This window comes from Lontra canadensis, unplaced genomic scaffold (genome assembly GCF_010015895.1).
Source record: "Lontra canadensis isolate GAN:19392208 unplaced genomic scaffold, GSC_riverotter_1.0 scaffold7, whole genome shotgun sequence".
In the NCBI taxonomy this organism is placed as follows: Eukaryota; Metazoa; Chordata; class Mammalia; order Carnivora; family Mustelidae; genus Lontra; species Lontra canadensis.
In genome coordinates this window covers 25,616,108-25,640,875 of record NW_022631001.1, presented here as the reverse complement: position 1 = coordinate 25,640,875, position 24,768 = coordinate 25,616,108, and the positions used below count along the sequence as shown (strand labels likewise).

Below are 24,768 nucleotides of genomic sequence, written 5' to 3'. Positions count from 1 at the left end.
GAAAGGAGGTTCCACTCACTAAGACAGGCAATATGAGAGAAGGAGCATGTCTGGGAGGGAGGACAACTAATCCACTGTTGCTGAGTTTGGGGCTCTAGTATGTATACACTGAGATGTCCACAAGGCCGAAACTCAGGGAAGAGACTGGATTGACAGTTCTAAGTCTGGAAGTTGTCAGTAAATGAATGGTTATCAAAGCTGTGGGAATAGATGAGTTGGAAGAGGGAGAGCGAGTTTAATGACTTCAGGACAAACAGCCCAGGGAAGAACCCCAAGGAGCACCAGCAGAGATGGGCTGAAGCAGAGAAACCTATATAGTTCAGTGAAAAAGAAAGGGCCAGAGAGCAGAAAGCAAATGAGGAAAGGGCTGTGGAACAAACTGGCCCACTTCTCCCCATTCCCACCCATACCCAGCAGTCTATGCTGCCATCTCCTCTTGCTTGGACCACTGCTCCAGCCTCCTAATGGCTCCACATGTCTGTTCTGCCACCTTCCATTCACTCTCACTTAGTTGCCATAGCAATGTTTCAGAAATGCAAAACCAGTCACATCACTGTCCTGCTTACAACTTTGCAATGGCTTCCTATTACACTTAGGCTAAAGAGCCAAAGTCTTTAACAAGGCACTCGATACATGTCTGAATGAACGAAGCCAAAGGAAGTGAGTGGTTCAAGGAATGGTGTCAAATGCTGATAAGCAGTTCAAGGAAAATAAATGCATTGGGTGCGTGTGGGAAAGTTATGACCTTGGAGCCATTTCACAGGGAGGTGGGGGGAAGGAGTTGATGGCACGGAGTGAAGGGTGAGTAGAGGTGATTATTTGTAAGAGTAGATTCTCCTTGAGAATAGAAGCTCTTAAATATCAAAAAGCATGAAGTATATCTCATTTCATCTCTGTTCCTCAAAAGAGGCCAAATATAAGCCTGGAAAATAGGTTCTCAATAAATGCTCGCTAAGAAAAAGTGCTCTTGTTTCACAGACCACTCTGACGCTCACAGAGCTTGTAGTTAAATACACTTCCATGGCTATCTCACCAGGGCTCAGTGAGAAAAGTGCCAGTGTAGACTAGACCTTCCAAGTTGTCCTGATTTTTATAGCCTTCATTTTTTTTTTTAAAGATTTATTTATTGGAGAGAGAGAGAAAAAAAGAGCACTCGCATTCACAAGTTGGGGGAGGAACAGAATCCTCAAGCAGACTCCCTACTGAGCGAGAAGTCCAAGGACACGGGGCTCAATCCCTTGACCCATGAGATCAAGACCCGAGCCAAAGTGAAAAGTCTAAGCTTAACCGACCGAGCCCCCCAGGTACCCCTTATAGCCTTCATTTTTAAGAGCTCTTTTTACTGTCCCCAACCCACCTGACCCTTGCATGGGGAAATGAGCGTAGCACAGTGGCCACAGGGGGACATTAGTTTTTAACTTTCAACTTAGAAAAACTGTGCATTCTGTAACCCTGCCAGATAAGAGACTTACAGGTCGCAGTTTGCCATATGAGGTCTCAGGAGTATGCCTTGATGCCTGTGAAAATCCCGGCGATTCGGCAAGGAAGCTGTTTTCTAAGGGGAGGAACCAAGCAGCTCATTTTATTTGTGTTGTTGAGCAGTAAGAATGCTAATGCAGATCTGTCTGCTCTTCAGGTGAACATGTGGATTTCTGAATGAAAATGAATTTAGATCCATGCCAGGAGAACCCTTACCATTTGCTGAGGGAGAGCGTGGGAAGTACTGGGAGCTCCTCTTATCTGGGCTGGGGTAAGGGCTGCTGGGAGGCTGGTCATACAGCGGCAGTGGAGGCAGGGAGCCCGGCGGCTTGGGGGAAGGAGAGATCTGCCACAAAGCAAAGAGAAACTACGAAGTGCTCACACCTCAGGAAGGAGAGGCCAGCTGGCTTCTCTGACTAACTCAAACATACTACTTTTCTCTGCAGCTCAGATAGAACTATACATAATTTTTGTCGGCCTCATTAGAAGCACGTGAGCTTAGGATAACAACCCCAAAACTGATTTTGTGATGTATTTAACTTTTTCCTCAGAGATCTCATCACACTACTGATTACAGTTTATCATAAATAGTCATCAGGTCAAACCATTCTCTAGAGTTCTACTGAAAATCTACTAACTTGGTCAATTCAATAAATCAAGTGAAGAACAAAGAAAGGGGACAAGTTCTATTTTTTGGTGAAAATAGAATAACTGGCTGTCTCTGACTTCCTCAAGTTTTGTAAACGTCAGACTAAGTGGTCACAATGTCACACAAACAAGGTGGAGAGACATGTTCCTTCTGGTCCTGGATCTGCCAGGCCTGCAGTGACCCACCCGATTTAGGGGTTTCCTGTGAAGTCAAGTTTTGCTATGATGAGCTGAGCACAGAGCCACATCAGTGTAAGGGGTCTCCGGCAGGCTCATTAGTCCTCTAAAAAGGACTGGCAGGCAGGCTCTGAAAGCGATGGAAAGAGCAGTATTTTTCACTCCCTAAACTAACTACAGAGACAATACATCCCTCTCTGGTTTCTGTCTTTCTACCAAACTATTCTTTTGTAAGTCACATACAATTTATCCTTTCGGTTAACTGATTCAGAGCACAGAAAGTGGACAAATGGAGGTGTAATACGGCCATTACCCAGGAACCGGGTTGGTGAGTCTCTGCTTTTCCAAATTCAGTTTTGCAGAAACCTGGCAACAGAGGGCTGGAGTGGGAAGGTGGGGCTGAGACTGTAGCCCCAGTCTGCATGGGTCAACCACCACTTGGGGGCAATTTTCTTTAAACACCTTTAAATTCAGTTTTCTCTCCTCTCACGTACCTGAATCTCTCTCATCCGCGGAGTGTCACCATTTTCTGAGGCTGAAAGTTCTTCCACTAGCACCGATGGGAAAACACCAATCCGCCCACTGAATTCCCCTTCCCAGAAGCCATCGTCATCCTGGTTTTCTTTGTTCAAGATTCGGATGATTGCTCCCTCAGGAAAGGATAATTCATCATCTGTCTGGCCCTCATAGTCATAAAGTGCTTTCACGAAACAGACTAGGTAGCAAGAGGGAGAAAAATGCATAAGGACATGGACAGCCAGGTTCCTTCTGCAACCACCCCTATGCTCACATGACAACTAAAAGACCATCATACAGGGTGACAGTACAGTGGTCATTTTTTTACTCACTGAAGATCAACTTCAGGGTTCTACTGTAGAGGATAGATGTGACCAAATAACAGAAAACATAAAACAGGAATAAAGTTTTGCTTTTTAACCCACTGAAGGCTGACTCCGGGGCAATACTGCTTAGGCCAAATGTGACCAAATAAAGAGTGCCTTGTTTCAGTCTTTACCACTGGCATCTCCGTTGAGGCTGCCTGAAACGAGCTCGGCCTCCGTGGAATTGCTGGATGTGTGTGACCGACTGTCCAAGGCAGCCAAGGACTGCAGCATGCTCAGTAGACTGTTCGAGGTGGGAAACTGTAGGTACTTTTCTGGCACATAACCCACTTGGCCAACTTTATTTCGAGCCTGAGTAAAAGACATGTGACAAAATAGGTTTACACACACAATCTGGACAGGGCAAAACAAGGAACCAAAACAAACTCCTAAAAATGTCATGAGAAGGGGCGATATGAGCAAAGGAATATACCTTTACCCAGTCTTCCATATCTCCATCTTCAATCACTTCTAACACCTCATGTTCCTCAATGGTCAACTCATCTGGTTGAGAAGCCTGCAATGTAGGATGGTCATGGACAAAATTAAAAAGGTTAGATAAAGAGCAGATGTGTGCTGGTCATAACAAAAACTGGGGATCAAAATACTGAAATGATTTTGGAAAACATACTGAACATAAAAATTTAAGGGTTGTAAAACTATCGCAATGAGGTGAAGTTTTGCTTTAAAAAACTAAACAAAATAAAGCCACAACAAAAACTGGAGAAACGGAATCCTCAAGAGGCCATCAAGTGCCAAGCACTCTGCTGGAAGCAGGGGACCAGGGCCCCGGCTCCAGCTTACGTATCTAGTGGTTAGGTTATTCAACTTCTTGATGCCTCCATTTCTTCAAAATGATAATCCTGCCATTCTGGGGAGGATGGGAGGGTCAATATGGGATGAATAAGCTGAGGACCATGAGGATTTGGGAAGCACAGGCAGGGCAGCAAGCACGGCATCAGAAGCGCGCAGGGCACTGCATGGAGGTGCGGACTTGAAAATGCAAACAGCTATGTACATGGACCGGATGACAGCTTGAGCAGTGCTGAGAACTGATCTGGAATCACTGTCTGATAAACAATGGCCAAGAGAAGAAAGCTGGGAAGGAAATGACTGAGACTGGTCACAATTTGGATTTCTTATGCTCTAGCTTAACTGTGGAGACTGGGCTGGTCCACTGAGATGCTTCTGTACAAGCTGCTAATTGGGATAGTTTTATTATCTCTGACCGCAGGACCCACCAGCACCGGCGACCCCAATACTGTTCCTGAGACTGCAAAATCAGAGCAGACACTCAGGGGCTCTGCAGAGGGGCTGGAGAGAAACTGTGTGGCTGTGCTTCCTTTAGAGACTTGCTGTCACATGTAACAGGGAGAGGCCTGCTGGCATCTTCTGGCTCTCTGGTCAACAGGCTTAAAAGCATTCCCCAAGTCCCAAGATTAGTTACAACTATATAACCAAACTATAAGACCACATAGTTTTTCAAATATCACAATCTCCAAGTGTATATTATCTCCAAGTTACACAAGCAAAAATAAGGCAAGATAATGGGTCATTTTATTAAGACTCATTTCCCATTTCACGTGCATTATAATATTTCATCAAACCCAGATTCTGGCTGTTGCCACAGCTTCTTGAGATGTTTAAATAGTATTGAAAATGGATGACCAGTCACAGAAATCCTCCAGGACCAGAATTTTAAGTAAATTACCTGATTTCGAAACTGAGGGGGAAAAAAGCTAATTGAATTCATGACCGCTTTTCCAACGGAATTTCTTTGCTAAGGTGAAACTGCACTATGCTTTGACTACACCAGCAAAAGGCAACAGTATAACAGACATTTTCCCTAATTCCGTGGCAAGACTTAAAAAAGTTATCGATACAACGGGACTTCTGTGTGTGTGTATCCTTCAAAGCAGGAAGGATAAGAATACCTTTAAATATACTGTTGCCCTTGTAAAAATGTTGTGGAGGGCCATGCAAGTTGTTCAGTGCTATTATATAATATCAGCGGATGCTAGGTTGATCACATCATCCCCAAACAGTGACTAAGTCTTCCACTTGACAAGGTCAAGTCCTCTGCAAGGATCTCAAGATTCTACAGAACTTGGTCACTGTGGGTTCTCAATGCTTTGGACCCACACACCATTCCCTGTTCTCTGGAACACACGATATTCCTTGTCTTTATGCTTTTCCAAGGCTGTTTCTTCTTTCCAGCAGGCCCCACTCCCTGTTTCCCATCTGGTGAATAGATTTAGATGATTGCGGATTCAAGTCCAGCTTCAGTCTGTTTCCAAGGGCAAGTGACCATAAGACTTCTCTGAGCCTCAGTTTTCTTTTTTATTCCTATTAGAATGTAAGCTCCGTGAAGGCAGAGATTTTCATCTGTATTTATCCATGCCATATCCCCAAGCATAGAAAAGAGCACAGGATGTTACATGGAAGGTGCTCAAATAATATTTGTTGAATTAATGTGTTGGTTGATAGTACCTTCCATATTGCATCATTGAAGAGCTTAGAATAACATACATACGGTACCAGGCACACAATACCTCACAGATGGTAGCTGTTACTATTACTCATGATTTGAGACGCAGCTATTATGTTTTTCCAGACCACCCACAATGAGTTGGTGGCTTCTTCCTCCTTTTGTTGTGTACTTAACTACCATGAACTACCATGGCACTCTGCTTAGTTGTTTGCCCTTGTAGGGTTACTGCAGGGAATGTAATTTTTTTCATGTATCCCAACTAAAGAGAGCAAGTGGTCAGGAAATGCTTATTAAAGAAACACACGCTCTCACCCTGCCTCCTGAAGTCCTAATAACCTGTGAAAACCACAACTCTAGAAGCAGCCCCGTGCTCCATTCACACCACTCTCTCTCTAAATCTCCCATTGTCTTTTAAAACAATATACTTTTTCCTGATTAAAATAATACATCTTCCTTGTAGAAAAGCTAGAAATATGTATAATTGAAATCTTAAGGTACATGTAATCTGGCATCTTACTCTTCTGGCACAACATATTTCTTTTTGCATAAAAAAACCTCTTATTAAAAAAAACCAAAAAAACCTCTTATTAATGTAATTTTTAATTATCTTCATAATATTTTATGCATATTACTATATTATATGAATGGTTAATTTATTTAGCTATTCCTTTATTAGATAGCCAACTCTGAGCTATTATAAAATGGTTCTATGATGAAGCAACATTTTTTATCCAAAACCTGTTTTCTATATTGTGGATCATTTCCTTAAGATATGTGCTAGTAGGGCCAAAGGTTACGAGAATTTTTAAGGCTTCTGAATCTAATCCTTAAATAAAACTTTTCTTTGTTTGCACCAGATTAATCCAGGCCTCCTTTCCAGGTCTGGACTATTGGAACCACCACTAGACTTACAGTTCATTTCTCTCTAATCTGTCCTGTATAGTATCTAATACCATGGCCCGGGTTACCTTCTTAAAAGCCAATCTGATTTTAGGACATCCAAAGGTTCCTACCAGTCAGGATAAAAACCATACTTCAGTCTGGTCTACAAGGCCCTTTACTATCTGACAGTAAACATCTTTATTTCCAGCTGATGCCCCCCCATTATTGAATGCAACATTTCCCAAGCACCCCAGACTCCCATTAAACTGGGTCCCTGTATCTGCTGTTCTTTTTGCTTAGAAAGGCTCTTTCCCTTCTCACTTTATTTAGTAAGATCTTATTCATGGCCTAATTTAAGTGCCATCTCATCTATGAAATTTCTCCTATAACAGGAAAAATTTGCAATTTTAACCTCTACTATAAATATTTTAATAGATACTCTATTTTTCAGCTTAATGTTTACTTAATGTTTTTCAGCTAAATGTTTACCTCCAGACTATCCATTCTGGGGGGTGGGGGCAGAAATTTTGTCACAATAATTCTTGCATCCCTGAAACTTGGGGCACTAAATGTTTGTTCAGTGATTAACTAGTTAAATAGATTTTTATAGTCTGCTTTATGATAGGGACATGCCTGGCATATGCCGATAGAGGGAATGTTGGATGGATGTGAGCTATTTATAGTCACTCAGACGCTTGGGTTCCTCTCCATTTAAGGACCTTAAATTTTAATTCTGGAACTTCAAAGTAAATATAATGTTGGGAGGTGAGCTGGGAAAACATTCCCAACCCTAGTATTATCGTACTCTATAACACCTTTCCAACGATCTCAGAAGATGCCTTGCAATTTTCAAAAGATTATCAAAATGGTTTACTTTGAAAAAAAAAACCCCAACCCTTTTAGAAAAGAGGTAAGTGTTCGTGATTTAAGTATATAATGAAAGGATGTCAAACTAAAAGGTCTGATGTTGAAGAGTATATACTGCCAAGTTTTGGCCTTTCAGGGACAGTGGGCAGTGGGAGTGAGACTGTCTCCCATGAATGACTGTTGAAGATTCTCTCCAGAGGCTTCCTCTACTGTTGTTCCTTAAGCCCTGGGTGTCCATCAGCATGGGAGCTAGAGGACAATTCATTTGTTTATGCCTTCCTTACATCATTCATTTATTCGTCCCACAATTATTTACTGAGGACCTGCTGTGTGCTAGGTACCATCCTGCTTGCTGAAGACACACAACAGGGTACATAGATACAGACAAAGTTTCTGATTTTATGGCCCTTTACTGGGGAGTCAGAACAAAGAAATATGAAAACCAGTAAGATTAAGTTTGGCTGGTGATAAGTGCTATATAGTAAATAAAAGAGGGAAAAGGGCAATGGGAAGAGAGTAGTAAATGAGAAGTTGGCTTGTATTTAGTTTCTCAGGGGAGACCCGAGGAGGCACTATTTGAGCTAAGCCTCAATGAAGAACAGTATGCAGCCAACCAAAATTTTGGGGAAAGATGGTTCTAGGTAGAGGAAGCAGCAAGTGCAGAGTTGTCAAGTTAGGAAGGAGCACGGTGCCACTGGCTAAGTGTGGTGAGTGGTCTGGTTAGGGGAATGGTCTGGCATGAAGCTGGGAGACTGTCAGGGCTCAGATCAATCTGAACATTATAGACTCTAGGAAGAGGTTGTTTTTCTGTGTGACAGAAAGCTTACAAAAGGTTTTTAGGCAAGGGAATAAAATAATCTCCTTTATGTGTTAAAGATAATTCTGGTTGCAAAGTGGACAATGGACTGTTGGGAGGGAGGTAAGTATGTAGAAGGGATGCTGATTACGGTTTTTTTTGTTTGTTTGTTCGTTTTTTTGTATACAGTAACTGAAGTAATGGCCTAAACCAAGATGGTGAAAAGTTAATGGATTCAGTATATGTTTTGGAGGTAGAGTCAACAAGGCTGGCTGATGGACTGGATGAGAGGAGGGAAACTCAATTTACTTTTTATGAGTAAAAAAGTTTATGTGAAAGTAGAACAGGGGTAAGAGAGGTGAAGAACTATCACACCACCTGAAGGTTGCTGGGGGGGTAGGAGGGGAGGGGGATGGGTGGTTGGGTGATGGGACATTGGGGAGGGTATATGCTATGGTGAGTGCTGTGAATTATGTAAGACTGAAGATTCACAGACCTGTACTTATATGTACATTAAATAATACATTATATGTTAAAAAAAAAAAGAATTATTACACCAAACCGAGTCTTGAAATTCTGGCATCTATTTATCTAGGTCCCTGCTTACCATGGAAACAAGAGGTGGTTAGTAATGTTTAACAAAACTGTTCTGTAAATCAATTTTCTTTTAGTATCAGTTTGGAGAGTCATCCTAATGGAGGGACTTGTGCCAAAGCAGGCAACTGATAATAAGGGTAAGATTACCTTACTGAAAATTTACTAGATGTCAGGCACAGTACTAAGTACTTTGCTGTATAAGTATTATCTCACTTAATCTTCGAACTAGCCCTATTATCCCCATAATATAGGTAAGAAAACCAAGACTCACAGAGACCAAGGGACTAGTTTGGTCATATAGCTTGTAAGTGGCAGAGACAGGATTTTAATCCTGGCAGGCTGATGTCAGAGCCTAGACTATTCATCATTATGTTATATTATCTGTAATGTTAACTGAACACCAATTTTATAGTAAGCACAGTACAAGAGGCTGGGCAGACTTAGTCACGTGTGTCTTCAGAGTTGCCACAATTTAATACAAGCATAGGTTAGAGAAATACATACCTTGTAGGAATAAACAACTTTGCAGGTGAGTGGATAATTTCTTAAGGTGCCAGAAGGGCTGGAACTGCTGTCATCAAAAACATCCATATTGTCTTCAAACTCTTCTCCTTCCTCTCTTTCAGGATCTGCATTAAGCTAGAGAAAATTAGACGTCAATGGCTAGCTTCTTTACTTCAAAAAAAATGGTTGAAAGCAGGAAAAAACACTTAAAACCTGATTACTTCAAAATATAATTTACTTATTCAACTATACACAGAAAAAAGTATCTATTCTCCTGTTATGAAAAGACAAGATTTTTTTTTTCAAGATTTTGAGCGAGCGAGCGAGCATGCACGTGCACATGTGACAGCAGGGTGGGGGGGGGTGGCAGAGGGAGAGAGAGAATCTTAAGCAGGTTCCACACCCATCATGGAGTCCAACACGGGGCTTGATCTCACAACCCTGAGATCATGACCTGAGCTGAAACCAAGAGTTGGAAGCTTAACCGGCTGAGTCACCCAGGCGCCCCTAAGGTTTTCTTTCATTTCTTTTGCCATTGAGGCACTTTATTTGCATGAATATATTACATCCCTAGAAAGAGGATCCCAGGATTTTCCCTCTTGTGTTTCTGTCTTGCTTCTTCATGGTTCATGATGGCAGCTGAGGTTGTCAGTACAATGAAACCAAACTGGCAGGTTGGGAGCAGGTTCTTTGGCCATTTTTCTAGATCTTTCAGTTGTATATCAAATTTGGGGTTGATCACTGCACACTTGTTTAACTGCCCATGAGGTTCACAACAATTTTTCAAGCTCTGTGATTATCAGTGATTTCAAATTCACCAATGTAACCAGGCTTCACCATCACAGTGAGAAACTGGATGATGACTTTGGAACGTGGCCTACTAAGAACCTGACATTTTGCCTCTTTTCAGCATTGTTACTGCTCTTGAGAGCATGTGCCAGGACAGTCCTGCGCACAATTATGGCAGCATGGAAAGTTGCAGGAAAGCAGATTTTATTTTCAACTATTCTCTACATGCAATGTGGGGCTCAAACTCACAACCCCGATATAAAGAGTTGCATAAAAAAACCACAAACAGGGTGCCTGGGTGGCTCAGTGGGTTAAAGCCTCTGCGTTCAGCTCAGGTCATGATCCCAGGGTCTTGGGATCAAGCCCCGCATCGGGCTCTCTGCTCGGCGGGGAGCCTGCTTCCCTTCCTCTCTCTGCCTGCCTCTCTACTTGTAATCTCTGTCTGTCAAATAAAATAAAATATTTAAAAAAAACCCACAAACAAGAGTAAAATGTCTTTCAAATATATAAGAAATGTTTTATCAGTGTCCTTTTTCTTTTCACTGTTAAATACTAATAAAGGCTTCTTACCATTTTAAACTGATCATATGGGGAAATGTTCATGCTACCAAGGATTTGGAAAAACAAGCTCTCCTCTATTGTTGGTAGAAATGTAAGCTGATACGTCCTTAAAAAAAATCAGCCTACTGAAATTAAAAACTACCATACCACCTGATCTAGCAACTTCACTTTTGTGAATCTCTTAAGGAGAAGTAAAAGCAACAGGAGTTAAGACTGTAGATCTTATTCAATTTACAATGGGGTTATGGCCAAATAAACCCATCATAAGTAAAAAAATATCTGAGTTGAAAGTGCATTCAATACACTTAACCTAGTAAACATCATAGCTTAGCCTAGTCTATCTTAAATGTGCTCAGAACACTTACATTAGCCTACAGTTGGGCAAAACCACCTAATACAAAGACTATTTTGTAAAAATAAAGTGCTGAACATCTCATGTAATTTACAGTCCCCAACTTACAATGGTTTGACTTACAATTTTGTGATAGTGTGAAAGCAATACACATTCAGTAGAAAACATACTTGAAATTTTGATCTCTTTCCAGGCTAGCGATATGTGGTACAATATTCTCTTGTGATGCTGGGAAACATGGCCACATATTTGGAAAGCCACAAGGCCATGAGGGTAAACAAGGGACCCTCGCAACCGTTCTGTACCATATGATGATTCCATTGTTCATGTCCAGCACAGTATTCAATAACTGTTTGTAAAAATGTATTTACCTAGAGTACTATTCATGATGTTAAAGTACAAACAGTATTTATGTGAACATCAATATCTGACAGAGGGAGGCAGAATAAGAAAAACAAAGGCTGGAGAATAGAGATGGATGACTTGTTTTTTATGTAACTCTATACTATCCGAACTATTAGAATAAGCATGTCTCACTTTTTAAACTAAAAATCCAACAGGAAACAAAACAGGCAAAGTTCCTTTGTCTCTAGGTACACATAAGCATTTACTTAGCTACTTTTCCCCATGTTCAAACATGCAAAGGCATGCATGTTTACAATATTAAAGATGTAAGGACTGGAGAGTGGGAACTAGGCCTCACAACAGAATAACTGAAATATCAAATCCCTACAATAAGCTGAACACTGTGTGAGGCTTGCAGACATGAAACAAAGGACACACTTTGCTTTGCATAAGCTTGTACTCGAGAGTGGAGAAACCACCACCACCAAACGCTGAGTGTGCAGGGTGGGGGGCCTTTGGAGAAGGTCAGGGAAGACTAGCTGGCTTTCAGCGAGTTGCAAGGTAGAGGCTGCCTATATTGTCCAATTATACTTTCTAACGAATTAAAGTGATTTCTCTTGAGTAATTATTAACGCTTAAAACTGACTCTATTCTTAACTGCTAGTTCCCTAATACAATTCCATAGAGATTTCTAAAAGAATAAATGGCACCTATTTCCTGTCAAATGTATTGCCTACATTTCAGAGCCCTTGTAATATTCTCATTTATAACTATTCCTGGAAATTCTTCACAGTTGAGTGAGATAATCATGTGCATCTCATCTTATAAATAACTCATCTAGGGCGCCTCTGCCCGGGGTCCTGGGATCGAGCCCCGCATTGGGCTCTCTGCTCAGTGGGGAGGCCTGCTCCCCCCTCTCTTTCTGCCTGCCTCTCTGCCTACTTGTGATCTCTGTTTGCCAAATAAATAAATAAAATCATAAATCACTCATCTATGGTCAGTCAGGTGAATGACAAAGACTCAAATCTTGACCTTTCAAATCATTTCAGGCTATGATACCATCATTTTCCAAAAGGGCATTGTGTCATATAAAAGAGGAGGATCGGGCACCTGGATGACTCAGTTGGATGGGCGACTGCCTTTGGCTCAGGTCATGATCCTGGAGTGCTGGGATTGAGTCCCGCATCGGGCTCCCAGCTCCTCAGGGAGTCTGCTTCTCCCTCTGACCTTCTCTTCTCTCATGCTCTCTCTCACTGTCTCTTTCTCAAATAAATAAATAAAATCTTTAAATAAAAAAGATGAGGATCACATGCTAGAAACTGCCATAAAATAAAACATATTTACATATACTTAGAAAACACTGCTTTTGTACTCTAGTAAAGGTTACAGACATTTAAAAAAATAACAAAAACAAAAAACCCGTAACTGGGCACTGCAACAAAACAACACAAAACACCCATACATCTATAAAAACTAAAATTAAAGCCAATGTGGGTAGAACATGTTTCCAAAAATATATAAGGAATGTTAATATGCACTGTGCTGTGGCACTGGGAATCAATCCAAAACATTTTCTCTTGGCAACACTGATACTAAACATTCCTTTCTTTCCCCTTTTTTCTGAGTTCATTGTTTGATTCTCATGGAAGGGAATGGAAAGTTGCAGTGACAGCAACAGGGGTCAGGGCCATGTGCTTTTTCATCACTCCAGCAGCTTTCCAAAGTATGTCACTGATGAATAACTTCTGCTTTTTCCCTCTTTCACCCTCTGTAACTTCACTGTTAGAATGTTTTCTTGACTAAGCATTTCTAAAATCACATTCTTCCTCTGTTTCTTAACAATAGTTCTCTTAGCCCCTTTCCTTCCTGTCACCTGACAGAACTTCAATTTAAACTATTCCTTCTAGTTGTACTAATGTTTTTCCTTTCTTAGATGTTGTAAAATGCTTACTCTCTTTGCAAGCGCAGATAAGAAAAAGCTTTCTGAGTTGGTATTAGTAGCCCTCTGTTTGGACTCAGCAAAATAACCTCTGAAGGGTTTCATCAACTTTATGGAACTATAATGAACTAGAAAGCAATACTGGGTTCTTGGCTCTGACAGACTTGAGTCTGAATGCTGACTATACCATCTACTGTTGTGTGACCTCAGGCAAATTATTTAACTTCTCAACTTCAATTACCTTATCTCATAATGAAGAAAAGTACTCCTTCATAGGGTTATCATAAGGATTAAATGAGGTAACATATTTAAACCCATAACACATGCTGGATATATAGAATGTACTTAATAAATCATTATTCTTTTTTTTTTTTGATGAGGAAAGAAGAAATTACATAAAGAATCTGGTGATATTCAATATAGAGGAAGGCAGCTCCTTATAACTGACTAGAAGAACCTCTGAATTTCATTTGGACAGAGAAGTGATCACATTGAACATCATTCCAAATACAACACAAGGAGGCTGTAAAGGGTGATGTTGAAAATATCAGCAACAAAGATTTCTGCTTCCAGATAAGATGGAGTATCAAGGACCAGATGTAAACTCCTTTCAGAAACAACTAAAGAACTGCTCAAAATATATGAACCCTGGACCTCATGCACTGAAGGACAAGGATCCCTGGGGGATGTGAAATAATTTCCTCAACTTAGGAAACAACTATTTAAATCCAAATGAATTGGAATAAAGGTTAAAAACCAGAGCAGGAATCAATACAACAGAAAACAGAAAAATAACAGTGAAAGAAAAAATAAATGAAATTAAAAGCTGTTTCTTTATGGAGATCCATCATATGGATAAACCTCTAGCAGAATGATCAGGAAAAAAGTAGAGACACAAATATCAAGAATGAGAGTGATGCTGCAATACAGATTCTCTAGATAACCAAATATTAAAGGAATATTATAAACATTTTACTTCAATAAAGTTGGCAACTTAGAATGGACAGACTCCTAGAAAGCCACAAATGATCAAAGTCCACTCAAGAATAAGCTGAATAACCCTACATCTACTAAAGAAATTGAGTTTTTTGTTAAAAACAAAAAAACTTCCACAAAGAAAACTAGGCTCAGATAACTACTCGGATGAATTATAGCAAACATTTAAGGAAGAAAAAAATACTACACGATTTTACATTAAACTTCCAGAAAATAGAAGGGGAAGGAATACTTTTCAAATCACTGTAAGACAAACATTACAAGAGAAAGAAAAGAAAATTATAGACTAGTATCTGCCATGAATAGAAATACAAAAATGCTTATGGAAATTTTAACAAATCAATTCCTCTAAATACATAAAGGGTAATATATCATGATTCAAGTGGAGTTTACTAGTAATCCAAAGTTGGTTTAATAGCTGAAAAATTATCAAGGCAATCTGTCATATAAACAAACTGAAAAGAAAAATCGTTCGATAAGATCCAACATTCGTTGCTATCAGCGAACTGAATAGGAATAGAGGAAACTTCTCAACATGGTAAAGGGCATCTACAAAAACCCTACTGTTAACATCATACTTAATGATGAAAGACTGAATGCTTTCTCCCTAAGTGCAGAAACAAGGCAAGGACATCTGTCAGCTCTCACCACTTTGATTCAGCATTATACTGGAGATTCTAGCATCAAGCTATATAAATAGATCAATGGAACAGAGGAAAAAATCCGAAAATAAGCCCACACATACATGGTTGATTTTTGATAAAGATGTGAAGGTAATTCAGCGGAGAAAGCACAGTTTTTACAACAACAGTGAAAAGGAACTTATACTCATTCTTCTTACCATATACAAAGATACTGGATCATAGATTTAAATGTATAACCTAAAACTATAAAAATTCTAGGAGAAAATATAAGAGAAAACCTTTATGACCTAGGGTTTGGCAAAGATTTGTCAAAGAAATCATAACTTTTAGTCAAAGCTGCCACACCACACCACAGCATAGTCCGTAAGAGAAAAAAAACAGCAAGTTGGACTTCACTAAAATTAAAAATGTATGCTCCTTGCAAGATACTGTTCAAATGAAAAGATAAGCCATAGACTTGGTTTGGGAGAAAATTATGTTAATCATATATCTGATAAAGGGTTTGTACATAGAATATAAAAAGAACTCTCAAAACTTAGTAAAAAGGAAACAAACAACCCAATAAAATATGGGCAAAAGAGCTGAACAGATACTTCATCAAAAAAGATCTAGAGATAGCAAATAAGCATATGAAAAGATATTCAACATTATCAGTGAAATGCAAATTAAAACTACAATGCTACACTACAGCACACCCATCAGAATGTCTAAAATTAAAAAGACTGACTATATTAAGTGGGGGCAAGAACACCTACCAATGGGAATGTAAAATGGTACATGTACTTTGGAAAACAGTTTGGCAGTTTCTTAAAATATCAAACATATAGCCACTGTCTGGTTGGCTCGAAACGTAAGTTCATAGCAATTTTACTTGTAATAGTCTCCCCGAAACCTAAATGCCCATCACCGGGTGAACTGATAAACTGTGATATACTCATACAATGGAACACTACTCAGCAATTAAAAAAATGCAATGAACTATCGATACACACAACAAGATGCATGATCCTCAAAATAATCATGCTAAGTGAAAGACGACAGATTAAAAAAAGGTACATATTGTATGATTCTGTTGATATAAAATTCTAGGAAATGCAAGCTAATCCATAATGAGAGCAGATCAGTAGTTGATTGAAGGGCTGGAAGGAGGTGAGGAAATATGATTACATAGAAAATCTATGCAAAAGCTATGATAACTAATAAATGAATTTTAGGAAACTTCTGAAGGTGGTGGTTATATTCATTATCTTAACTTTGGCAAGGTTTTCACTGGTGTGTACTTATGTCAAAATGTATCAATTGTACACTTTAAATATGTACAGCCTATTATATATTAATTATACCTCAGTAAAATTGTTAAAAAATATCAGTAAAGTTAGGGAATTTTATTTATTTCTTATTTTCAAAGAATATTTTATTTTTTTATTGATCAGAGAGAGAGAGAGAGAGCACAAGCGGGAAAAGCAGCAGGCAGAGGGAGAAGCAGGCTCCCTGATGAGCAGAGAGCCTGATGCCGGACTCCATCTGAGGGCCCTGGGATCATGACCTGAGCTGAAGACAAATGCTTAACTGAATGAGCCACCCAGATGTCCCAAAGCTTGGGGATTTTAATGACAATGGGTCACACAGTACTTGAAGATGCTACAAGACCATTAATTACATTGAAAATAAAACTGATATAAATAAATAAATAAAGCTGAAAAATAAAACAAAAAAAAAAAAAAGAAAAAAAGGAATACACAGCAATCATACGAATCATGAGAAAGGTTAGAGGAATTAAGGGTCATCCACATAGTAAGAAAGTATGGTAAAGAGCAAGGCTTTAGCGGCAGGTGTATCTGGGTTCAAATCCTAGCTATCTCAACACTAGCTGTGTGCTGTTGGGCAAGATACCTAATTCTTGTAAGTCTATCTTCTCATCTGTAAATACATTCAGAACTGTTGTGATCATTAATTGAAATAATGTATGAATGTGCCTGACATAGTACCTGGTACAGAACAGATGCTTTATCTGTGAACTCCCTCCTTTCATTAGTATTTTAAGCTTAGTTGGTAAAATTAAACTACTTATCTTGAGGTTTGGATTAATATTTTTGAACATGTACTATGTATAGGGATTTATGTTAAGCACTTTACTTGTTATTATGGCTATGCAGAAAGTCAAAGAATTTCTCTTAGAAGTGAAATTCTCCACAGCTTCTCAATGCCCATCTTTTGGTCCTTGCTGTCAGTGAGACTGGTTCTCTCAATCTGTGGCTACAAACTCAGCAGACATTTGGTAACTCCCAGCACCTAGCAAAGGTTCTCAAGGCAGTGCAGGTTCAATATATGCTTGCTGAATTGAATTAAATTGATCCTCCTGAAAATATGAAATGTCAGTTTCATTAGTAGTGTGGCCTATTTGGGTTATAGAGTTTAATTCAATAAAAAGACCAGTGCCCATTTGGAAAAACTGTAAACACAGAAGTGCCTGAAGATTTTTGCAGGTGTATTCTATTATTTTCTACAGTTTACATTTATTTTATTACAAAAATTCATTGTTTCCTTTCTTTGGGATTAGTGTAAGCCCAAAGCAGATTTTCATATGTCAAAAACAAAGCCCATTATATTGCAAGGACTATTACGCATTAATGAGGCAGATGGAAACTAAACTACTATCCTGATGGTTAAAAATATTTAATTACCTTGCCTTTTCAAACACATTATTCAGCATGGTCTTCCCAATAATGGAAGCCAGAATTTATTTCTATGCAACTCTGAAAAATGCTCACACTCTTAGGGAGGCTGCACAACAGAGCGGATGTCAGGATGTCTGTGTATAATAGTTGGGGGAAAGGGCTGGAGACAAGGAAGTTGTGTAAACACTATCAGATATAGTTTGAGAACCTAGGGGAAAATAATCGAAAGAACAGAAACCAATCTTAAACAAAGAACTATAAATCTCTGACCTAATTATTTTTTACTTTTAAGTAATCTCTATATCCAATGTGAGGCTTGAACTTACAACCCGAGATCAAGAGTCGCACACTCCACTGACTGAGTCAGCCAGGTACCCCTGACTTATTAATTCTATTTCTAAGAATCTATATTACAGAAAAAAATCCCCTGTATGGAAAAAAGAAATATATACAAAAATATTTTTAGAGTATTATTTATTTAGAATATCTTGAAGAAATCTAAATATTGAACCTATAAGAGAATAGTTAAGTGAATTATGGTATGCTTTCTTGATCAAATACTATGCAGACATTAAAAGAAAGATTATGGAGATCATCCAGCAAATTGGAATGCTAGATGGAAAAATACACAAATTAACTTTATTATGAAATATGTTTAAGAAAAAAAAAAAGGATGGTAGGGGTGTCTGGGTGGCTCAGTTGGTTAAGTATCTGCCTTCACCTCAGGTCATGATCTCGGGGTCCTGGGATCAGCCCTTTTCGGGCTCCCTGCTCAGTGGAGAGCCTGCTTTTCCTGCTCCCTCAGCTCCCTACCTCCAGCCGGGTCGCGCTCTCTCTCTCTCAAATAAGTGAAAAATAAAATCTTAAAAAAAAGAAGAAGAGTAGAAAGAGGATGGAATTACATCAAGTTGTTAACAGTAGCGTTAGTAAGAATGGAGTCTTTGGTCATCTTCATCTCTACTGAACTTTCTAACTTTTTTGTAACCTAGTTATAAAACTGTTTCTATTCTAAAATTCATATAATTTCAAAATTAGGTTGTAAACTGGGTATGGTCTGTTAGTAAGAGAAGAAAGGAAAATAAGAGTAGGGAGGAATGATGGACAGAAAGGCTGACTGGGCTACTGGTAGCAATCTAACCACAGGCTGTTATGTATGAGCTCTAGTTAACCATCAGATGAATAACTCTATTAGCACATGGCTCTCCTTTTAAAAAACGTTGCCATATACTGTGGTCCTTTTTCTCTTTTTCTTCCGAATCCTGTATTCTGTACTAGAGCAAAATACAGAAGACAAAGAGTTAATACCCAAGGAAGTTTAGTTTCTTCCTTGTTCTATAAGGTAAATAGACTGTATGTTTTAAAAACATTTATCTTCTAATAAGGCCCTTTACACTGTTAATGTCTAACACTAGAATTAAACACATTTTCCAGATGGAAGAGAACTCTAAACTTGATGACTAATGCTTTTGTTGGCATCTTATAATGGAAGAAATAATTTGGTCCCCAGATGTGTATTTCTGCTTCATGCTCCTAGCCAGCTAGCTGCCAGCGTGAAGAGATACAAATCCCTCTAAATTATTTCAGTGTTGTCATTTAAAAGCAGGTTAAATAAATATTGGGACTTCATTTAGCAAATCTATGCCTATGTCTGATCTCTCCTTCATTTATACAGTAGCCTCTCCTCCATATCCATGGGGAATAGGTTCTGAGACCCCTATGGATATTTGAAACGAGAGATAGTACCAAACTCTATAGACTGTATTTTCCTACACCACGTATCTATGCTACAGTTTAATTTATAAACCAGGCCTAGTAAGAGATAAATAACTAATAATAAATTATAACAATTATAACAATATACTGTAATAAATGTTATGGGAATGTGGGCCTCTCTCTCAGAATATCTTATTGTACTATATTCACCCTTCTTGTGATGATGTGTGATGATAAAATGCCTACATGATGAGATGAAGCGAGGTGAATGACGTAGGTATTATAATGGAGCGTGAAGCCACTACTGACCTTCTGACAAAGTCAGAAGGAGGATCATCTGCTTCCAGATAGTTGCTTCCATGGTTGACCACAGTAACTGAAACCAGGAGAAGTGACACCATCAATGAGAGGGGCACTAATGTATTATTAATAGAATTTCCACCAAATATAACCTTCAGCTGAAAGCAGGATGACACAGGCTCTGTAATACTGACTAGAGGGAAGAAAAGAGGGGGAAGGGATTGCAAAATGCTCCCTTCACAGAGGATATGATGTTCCTACATGAGCTGATATCTTTGGACAGTTCTCAACACTTACTATCAGAATGTACTACTCATTGACAGACTGTACTAGGCATATATCTTTCATTTCCTTCCTTCACACTCAGAAGCCCTTCTTTATCTCCTGTTGAAATTCTTCAAGGACTATCTCAACTCACATTTCCTTCATGGGGCAAACATCTTTCCTATTTTTCTATCTGGTACTGAGCTTTTTTGATAGCATTTCACAAAATCATAAAATTTTGGAATTGGAGAGGAATTTAGAGTCATTTAATGTAATTTTCTCTCTGAAACCCAGAGAGAAGTGGCTTTTTCCCCAAGGTGTTGATGAGTTAGGAGCAAGCAATTTCAAGTTTGGCACAGAGTAGCCCAATCATACACTGCCGTGTATCACTAAGATCTATAAGATCTATCTGCTTTACCAGCTACGCTCTTTGAAGAGAGAGACCAAGTTTAGTTCATTTCCAACATACCCAGGAAGTAGGCAAGAACTGAGGGGATAAATGCCTGCTCAGCTGAGTTAGTTAGAAAAGGTACTAGTCCAAGGGAAATCACGTGTTTGATTGGTTTCCAACAGTGCCACTGAAGATGCAGTAAGAAAGTTTGTATCTGGAATTTGCTATCATCTTGAGTTCTGTACAACAAAATAACCTGAAGCAGATGGGAATTGTGTTAGAAAGAGATATTCCATGATGTGAGCAACTCTGTCGTATTGAAAACAGAGCAAGTTCTTCTAAGCCCAAAGTCAAGTGGGTGATGTGTGCCTACTTTCCTTAGCTGGATTATCATTAATAGTAAAACAAAAATAAGCTTTCAATAGACTGCTTTTCCTTAAAATGCACACCCATACACAATCTTAAGTGTGCAAGTGTATTCCCATTAGAAAATCAGAATGTTATGTAAAAAAATTGACAAAACTTTCAGGAATGTTCTCAAACTTCAGCCAATTTCTCTAGCAAGGATCCCTTTTATCTGAAGGGCATAAGCACTGAAGAAGCACTATGGATACAGTAAGAAGTCGAGAGAGTAAAGTTTTAGCTTTTAGTTTGCCACGACTTCATCTATTCGTCCATCTGACCTTTCATTTCTTCCTTCAGCAGATATTTACTGAGTACCTACTATGTGCCAGGCCCTTTGCTGTGCAGAGCAGTGAATCAGGCAGACATGGAAATTACATTCCAGGGAGGAAGACAGACAAAGAAGACAAATAAAGAAGGCAAGGACAGACTGTAATAAATGCCATAAGGAAATAAACAGGATGAGAGAGAGAGTAATGAGGGGGAGGCAACAGCGGGAACTACTTTGGCTGACCAGCTAGAAATCATATATCCACTTAATGTAGTAACATGGAAATCACAGAACTTTTCTGGCACTCAGATCTCCAACATGAAAAACGGAGATTGAACTGGATGACATCAGAGTAGAAACAGCCCTGGACTTGAAGCAAGAAAACACCAGCTTGAGCTGTGGCCTTGTTTGTCACACCATCCCTGCCCTGTGTCTCTGATGATGATACAGTGAGCAGAGCGTGAAAGCCCTTGCGAATCAAACAGGTTAGACCAGAAGTGTTCCCTTCCCTTCTTTGAGACTGTTTATGACTCTCTGCATCTTAGTTTTCATTTGTACTAGAGAAGACCTCTGAGCACTTCAGAAACTCTAGATTAAAATTTTTACTCTGCTACTCCTGGACAAGAAGCATCTCTCTTCAGGAATGGGATAAGGAGTTTGGTAAAGTAACCAACAGTACAGGTAAACCAACAAGAGGTAATATGTTCTTCACTGCACGGTAAAAAAAAAAAAAAAAAAAAAAAAGCATGACTTTTTTCCTCCTGCTGTACCAAGTTTAACTCAGTTAGTGATAGGGTAAGGCAAAGACACCAAACTGCTAGCAAGGCCATTATTTTTTCTTCTAAATTTTGGCTATTTTCAGGTTTGGTTACACAGTCAGAGAAAGGCATCCTTCAAATGTCACAGCCATCACAGCCAAGAAGAGAAACCCTACCGAGTGTAAAGTGCCGTTGTTTGTCACTGCAGGAAGGCGAGCCCATCGTTCATTTTCCAGTTCTTCCATTACTTGATTCATTGCACTCTTCAGCCATGTGTCCACAGAAACACCGATCTGCTTTAGCAGGTCCAGCCGGGCTTCAGCTTTCAACTTAATTATCTAAGAAAACCAAGAGAATGGTCAGAAATCAAGGCATTTTTTCCCCCTCAAATCAACGTGTGTGTTTTTTTAGTTATTTCTGATTTACTAATTAGAATAATCTTGATATTTACTAGCAATGCTACCTTGGGATAAATGTTAATTTTTCACTTGGAGAGAAGGGAGGAAACCCAGAACAGAAATGAGGGTAAATGGCACACCTTCATTTTGACAAGATACATCAACAGAACTTATGTACAAGAAGATACACCATAAAGTCTGCATTCTTTTCCTTTTAATAAGGCTACGCCTCAGACATCCTAAAATCTAGCATGTTCCACAGCCTTCTAACCCATCTCCTAGACTTACAAGTTTTCAAATGATCTCATCATGTCACTCCCCTGGTTAAAAACTTCAGTGACTCCTGACTGAACTACTGCGTAAAGATCTGAATTAAATTACGGTGTAGTTGTCAGAAACAGTAAGAGTTGGAAAACAAAACGTTCCTAGTCTCCAAATTCAAGGAACCGAAAGACTGCTTGTTCTCGGACTCGTGTTCCAAGCCATAAGCAAGTAACCACAGAACCAGTTTGAACCTGTCTGGATCCAGCCTGGAAGCCAGGCAGGGACAGCCTCACACCAGCCACCACCAGTAGTCAGGTTCCCACTCCTGCTTCCCACAGCCCACCCATCTCTAGATAGCACAGCTGCAAGTGAACCAATCCATAAGTTTTGAAAATCTGCCAATCCCTGAAATCCACACTTCTCAAAACCCTAGATATTAGCTCTGTTTCTTCAGAGAGACTGTATTTTTAAGTATCATTCTTTTTTGCTTAGCAAGTAGTAAATTCAGCTTCATTGTTCTGCATAATAGAGAGATGGTCTCTTCCTTCAACATTTGAAGGTTCCAGTGAGAAGATTTGGATTGTTTGATAAATTTCAACCTTCACTTCATGGCCTTTCTATGGGACTTTTGGACAAACGAGTGTGCTCACTGAACCCTGCTGGTATGCAATTCTGACCACTCTCTGGATTCTCAGCTGCGGAAGCTGGTATCAAATTGATCTGAGCTCTACAGGCACCGATTTTTAAAAATTGAGATAAAATGGGGGCACCTGAGTGGTTTAGTCGGTTAAGCATCTGACTTTGGATTTCAGTTCTGGTCATGATCTCAGGGTTGTGAGACTGAGCTCCACATTAGGCTTTGCACTCAGTGGGGAGTCTGCTTGAAACTCCCTCCCCCTACTCTCTCTCTAAATACTTTAAAAAATGAGATAAAATTCATGTTACAGGGGTGCCTGGGTGGCTCAGTGGGTTAAAGCCTCTGCCTTGGGCTCGGGTCATGGTCTCAGGGTCCTGGGATTGAGCCCCGCTTTGGGCTCTCTGCTCGGCAGGGAGCCTGCTTCCCTTCCTCTCTCTCTGCCTGCTTCTCCGCCTACTTGTGGTCTCTGTCAAATAAATAAAAATCTTTATAAAAAAAAATTCATGTTACATAAACTGCCATCTTAACAATTTTAAAGTGTACAATTCAGTGGTTTTGAATATCATACAGATCCTTATATAAAGTAATTCAAGTTTTTAGCTTGGAGGTACACAATTTGGTAAACAGCCTTGCAAAAATATATTTATTCTTGCACCTGGGTGTCTCAGTGGGTTAAAGCCTCTGCCTTCGGCTCAGGTCATGATCCCAGGACCCTGGGATAGAGTCCCGCATAGGGCTCTCTGCTCCGTGGAGAGCCTGCTTCCCCCTCTCTCTCTGCCTGCCTCTCCGCCTACTTGTGATCTCTGTCAAATAAATAAATAAAATCTTAAAAAAAAATATATATATATATATTTATTCTTCTAATAATTATTTTGGTAATAGCTTTACTGAGCTAAAGCTTACATATACTATAAAATTCACCCATTTACAGTGTACAGTTCAGGGACACCTGGGTGGGTTAGTCGGTTAAGCGTCTGCCTTTGGCTCAGGTCATGATCTAGGGTCCTGGGATCGAGTCCCGCATCGGGCTCCCTGCTCGGCGGGGAGCCTGCTTCTCCCTCTGCCTGCCTCTGTGCCGGCTTGAGCTCTCTCTCTCTTGCTCTCTGACAAATAAAATCTTAAAAAATAAAATAAAATAAAGTGTACAGTTCAATGACTAAGGGTATATTCACAGATATATGCCACTATCACCACAATCAATTTTAAAACATTTTAATTACCTCCAAAAGAAACCCCATAATCCTTTAACCATTGTTCCCTTATCCCAGTTACTTTTCTACTTTCTCTCTCTACAGATTTGCCTATTCTGAACATTTAATATAAATAGAACCATATAATATGTGGCCTTCTGTGTCTGGCTTCTTTCACTCAGCATCGTGTTTTCATGATGTAGCATGTATGGTATAGCGTGTGTCACTATTTCATTCCTTTTTACAGCCAAATAACATCCTGATTCTAGCAGAATCAAATTACCAACAACTTTATCTATTTTGTCAGCTGATAGACACTTGGGTTATTTCCATTTTTTTGCCTAATATGAATAATGTGTCTTTAAACATTAGTGTACAAGTTTTTGTGTAAACATGCTTTCATTTCTCTGTATATGTGCATATACTTCGGACTGAAATTGGTTGGTCATAAAATCATGCGATGTTTAACCACTTGGGAAAATGCCAGATTGTTTTCCAAAGCAGCTGCCTCATTTGACAATCCCACCAGCAGGGTAAGAGGGTTAGCGTTTCTC

General features: G+C 39.4%; 1 protein-coding gene and 1 pseudogene across 6 annotated transcripts in view; both read right to left on the bottom strand.

The window, feature by feature from the left end:
• The window catches only part of FCHSD2 (FCH and double SH3 domains 2), a 295,916-nt gene that overhangs the window by 2,867 nt on the left and 268,281 nt on the right, over positions 1–24,768 (bottom strand). For all 6 annotated transcript variants that reach the window (XM_032853162.1, XM_032853161.1, XM_032853164.1 and 3 more), the window contains 7 exons: positions 21,902–22,063; positions 9,323–9,457; positions 3,619–3,702; positions 3,320–3,497; positions 2,799–3,019; positions 1,696–1,825; positions 1,473–1,555 (listed from right to left, as the gene is read on the bottom strand). In XM_032853162.1, coding sequence (XP_032709053.1) covers positions 1,473–1,555; positions 1,696–1,825; positions 2,799–3,019; positions 3,320–3,497; positions 3,619–3,702; positions 9,323–9,457; positions 21,902–22,063 — 993 coding nt within the window. The remainder of the gene's footprint in view (positions 1–1,472; positions 1,556–1,695; positions 1,826–2,798; positions 3,020–3,319; positions 3,498–3,618; positions 3,703–9,322; positions 9,458–21,901; positions 22,064–24,768) is intronic.
• LOC116865236 lies at positions 9,809–10,714 on the bottom strand (annotated as a pseudogene).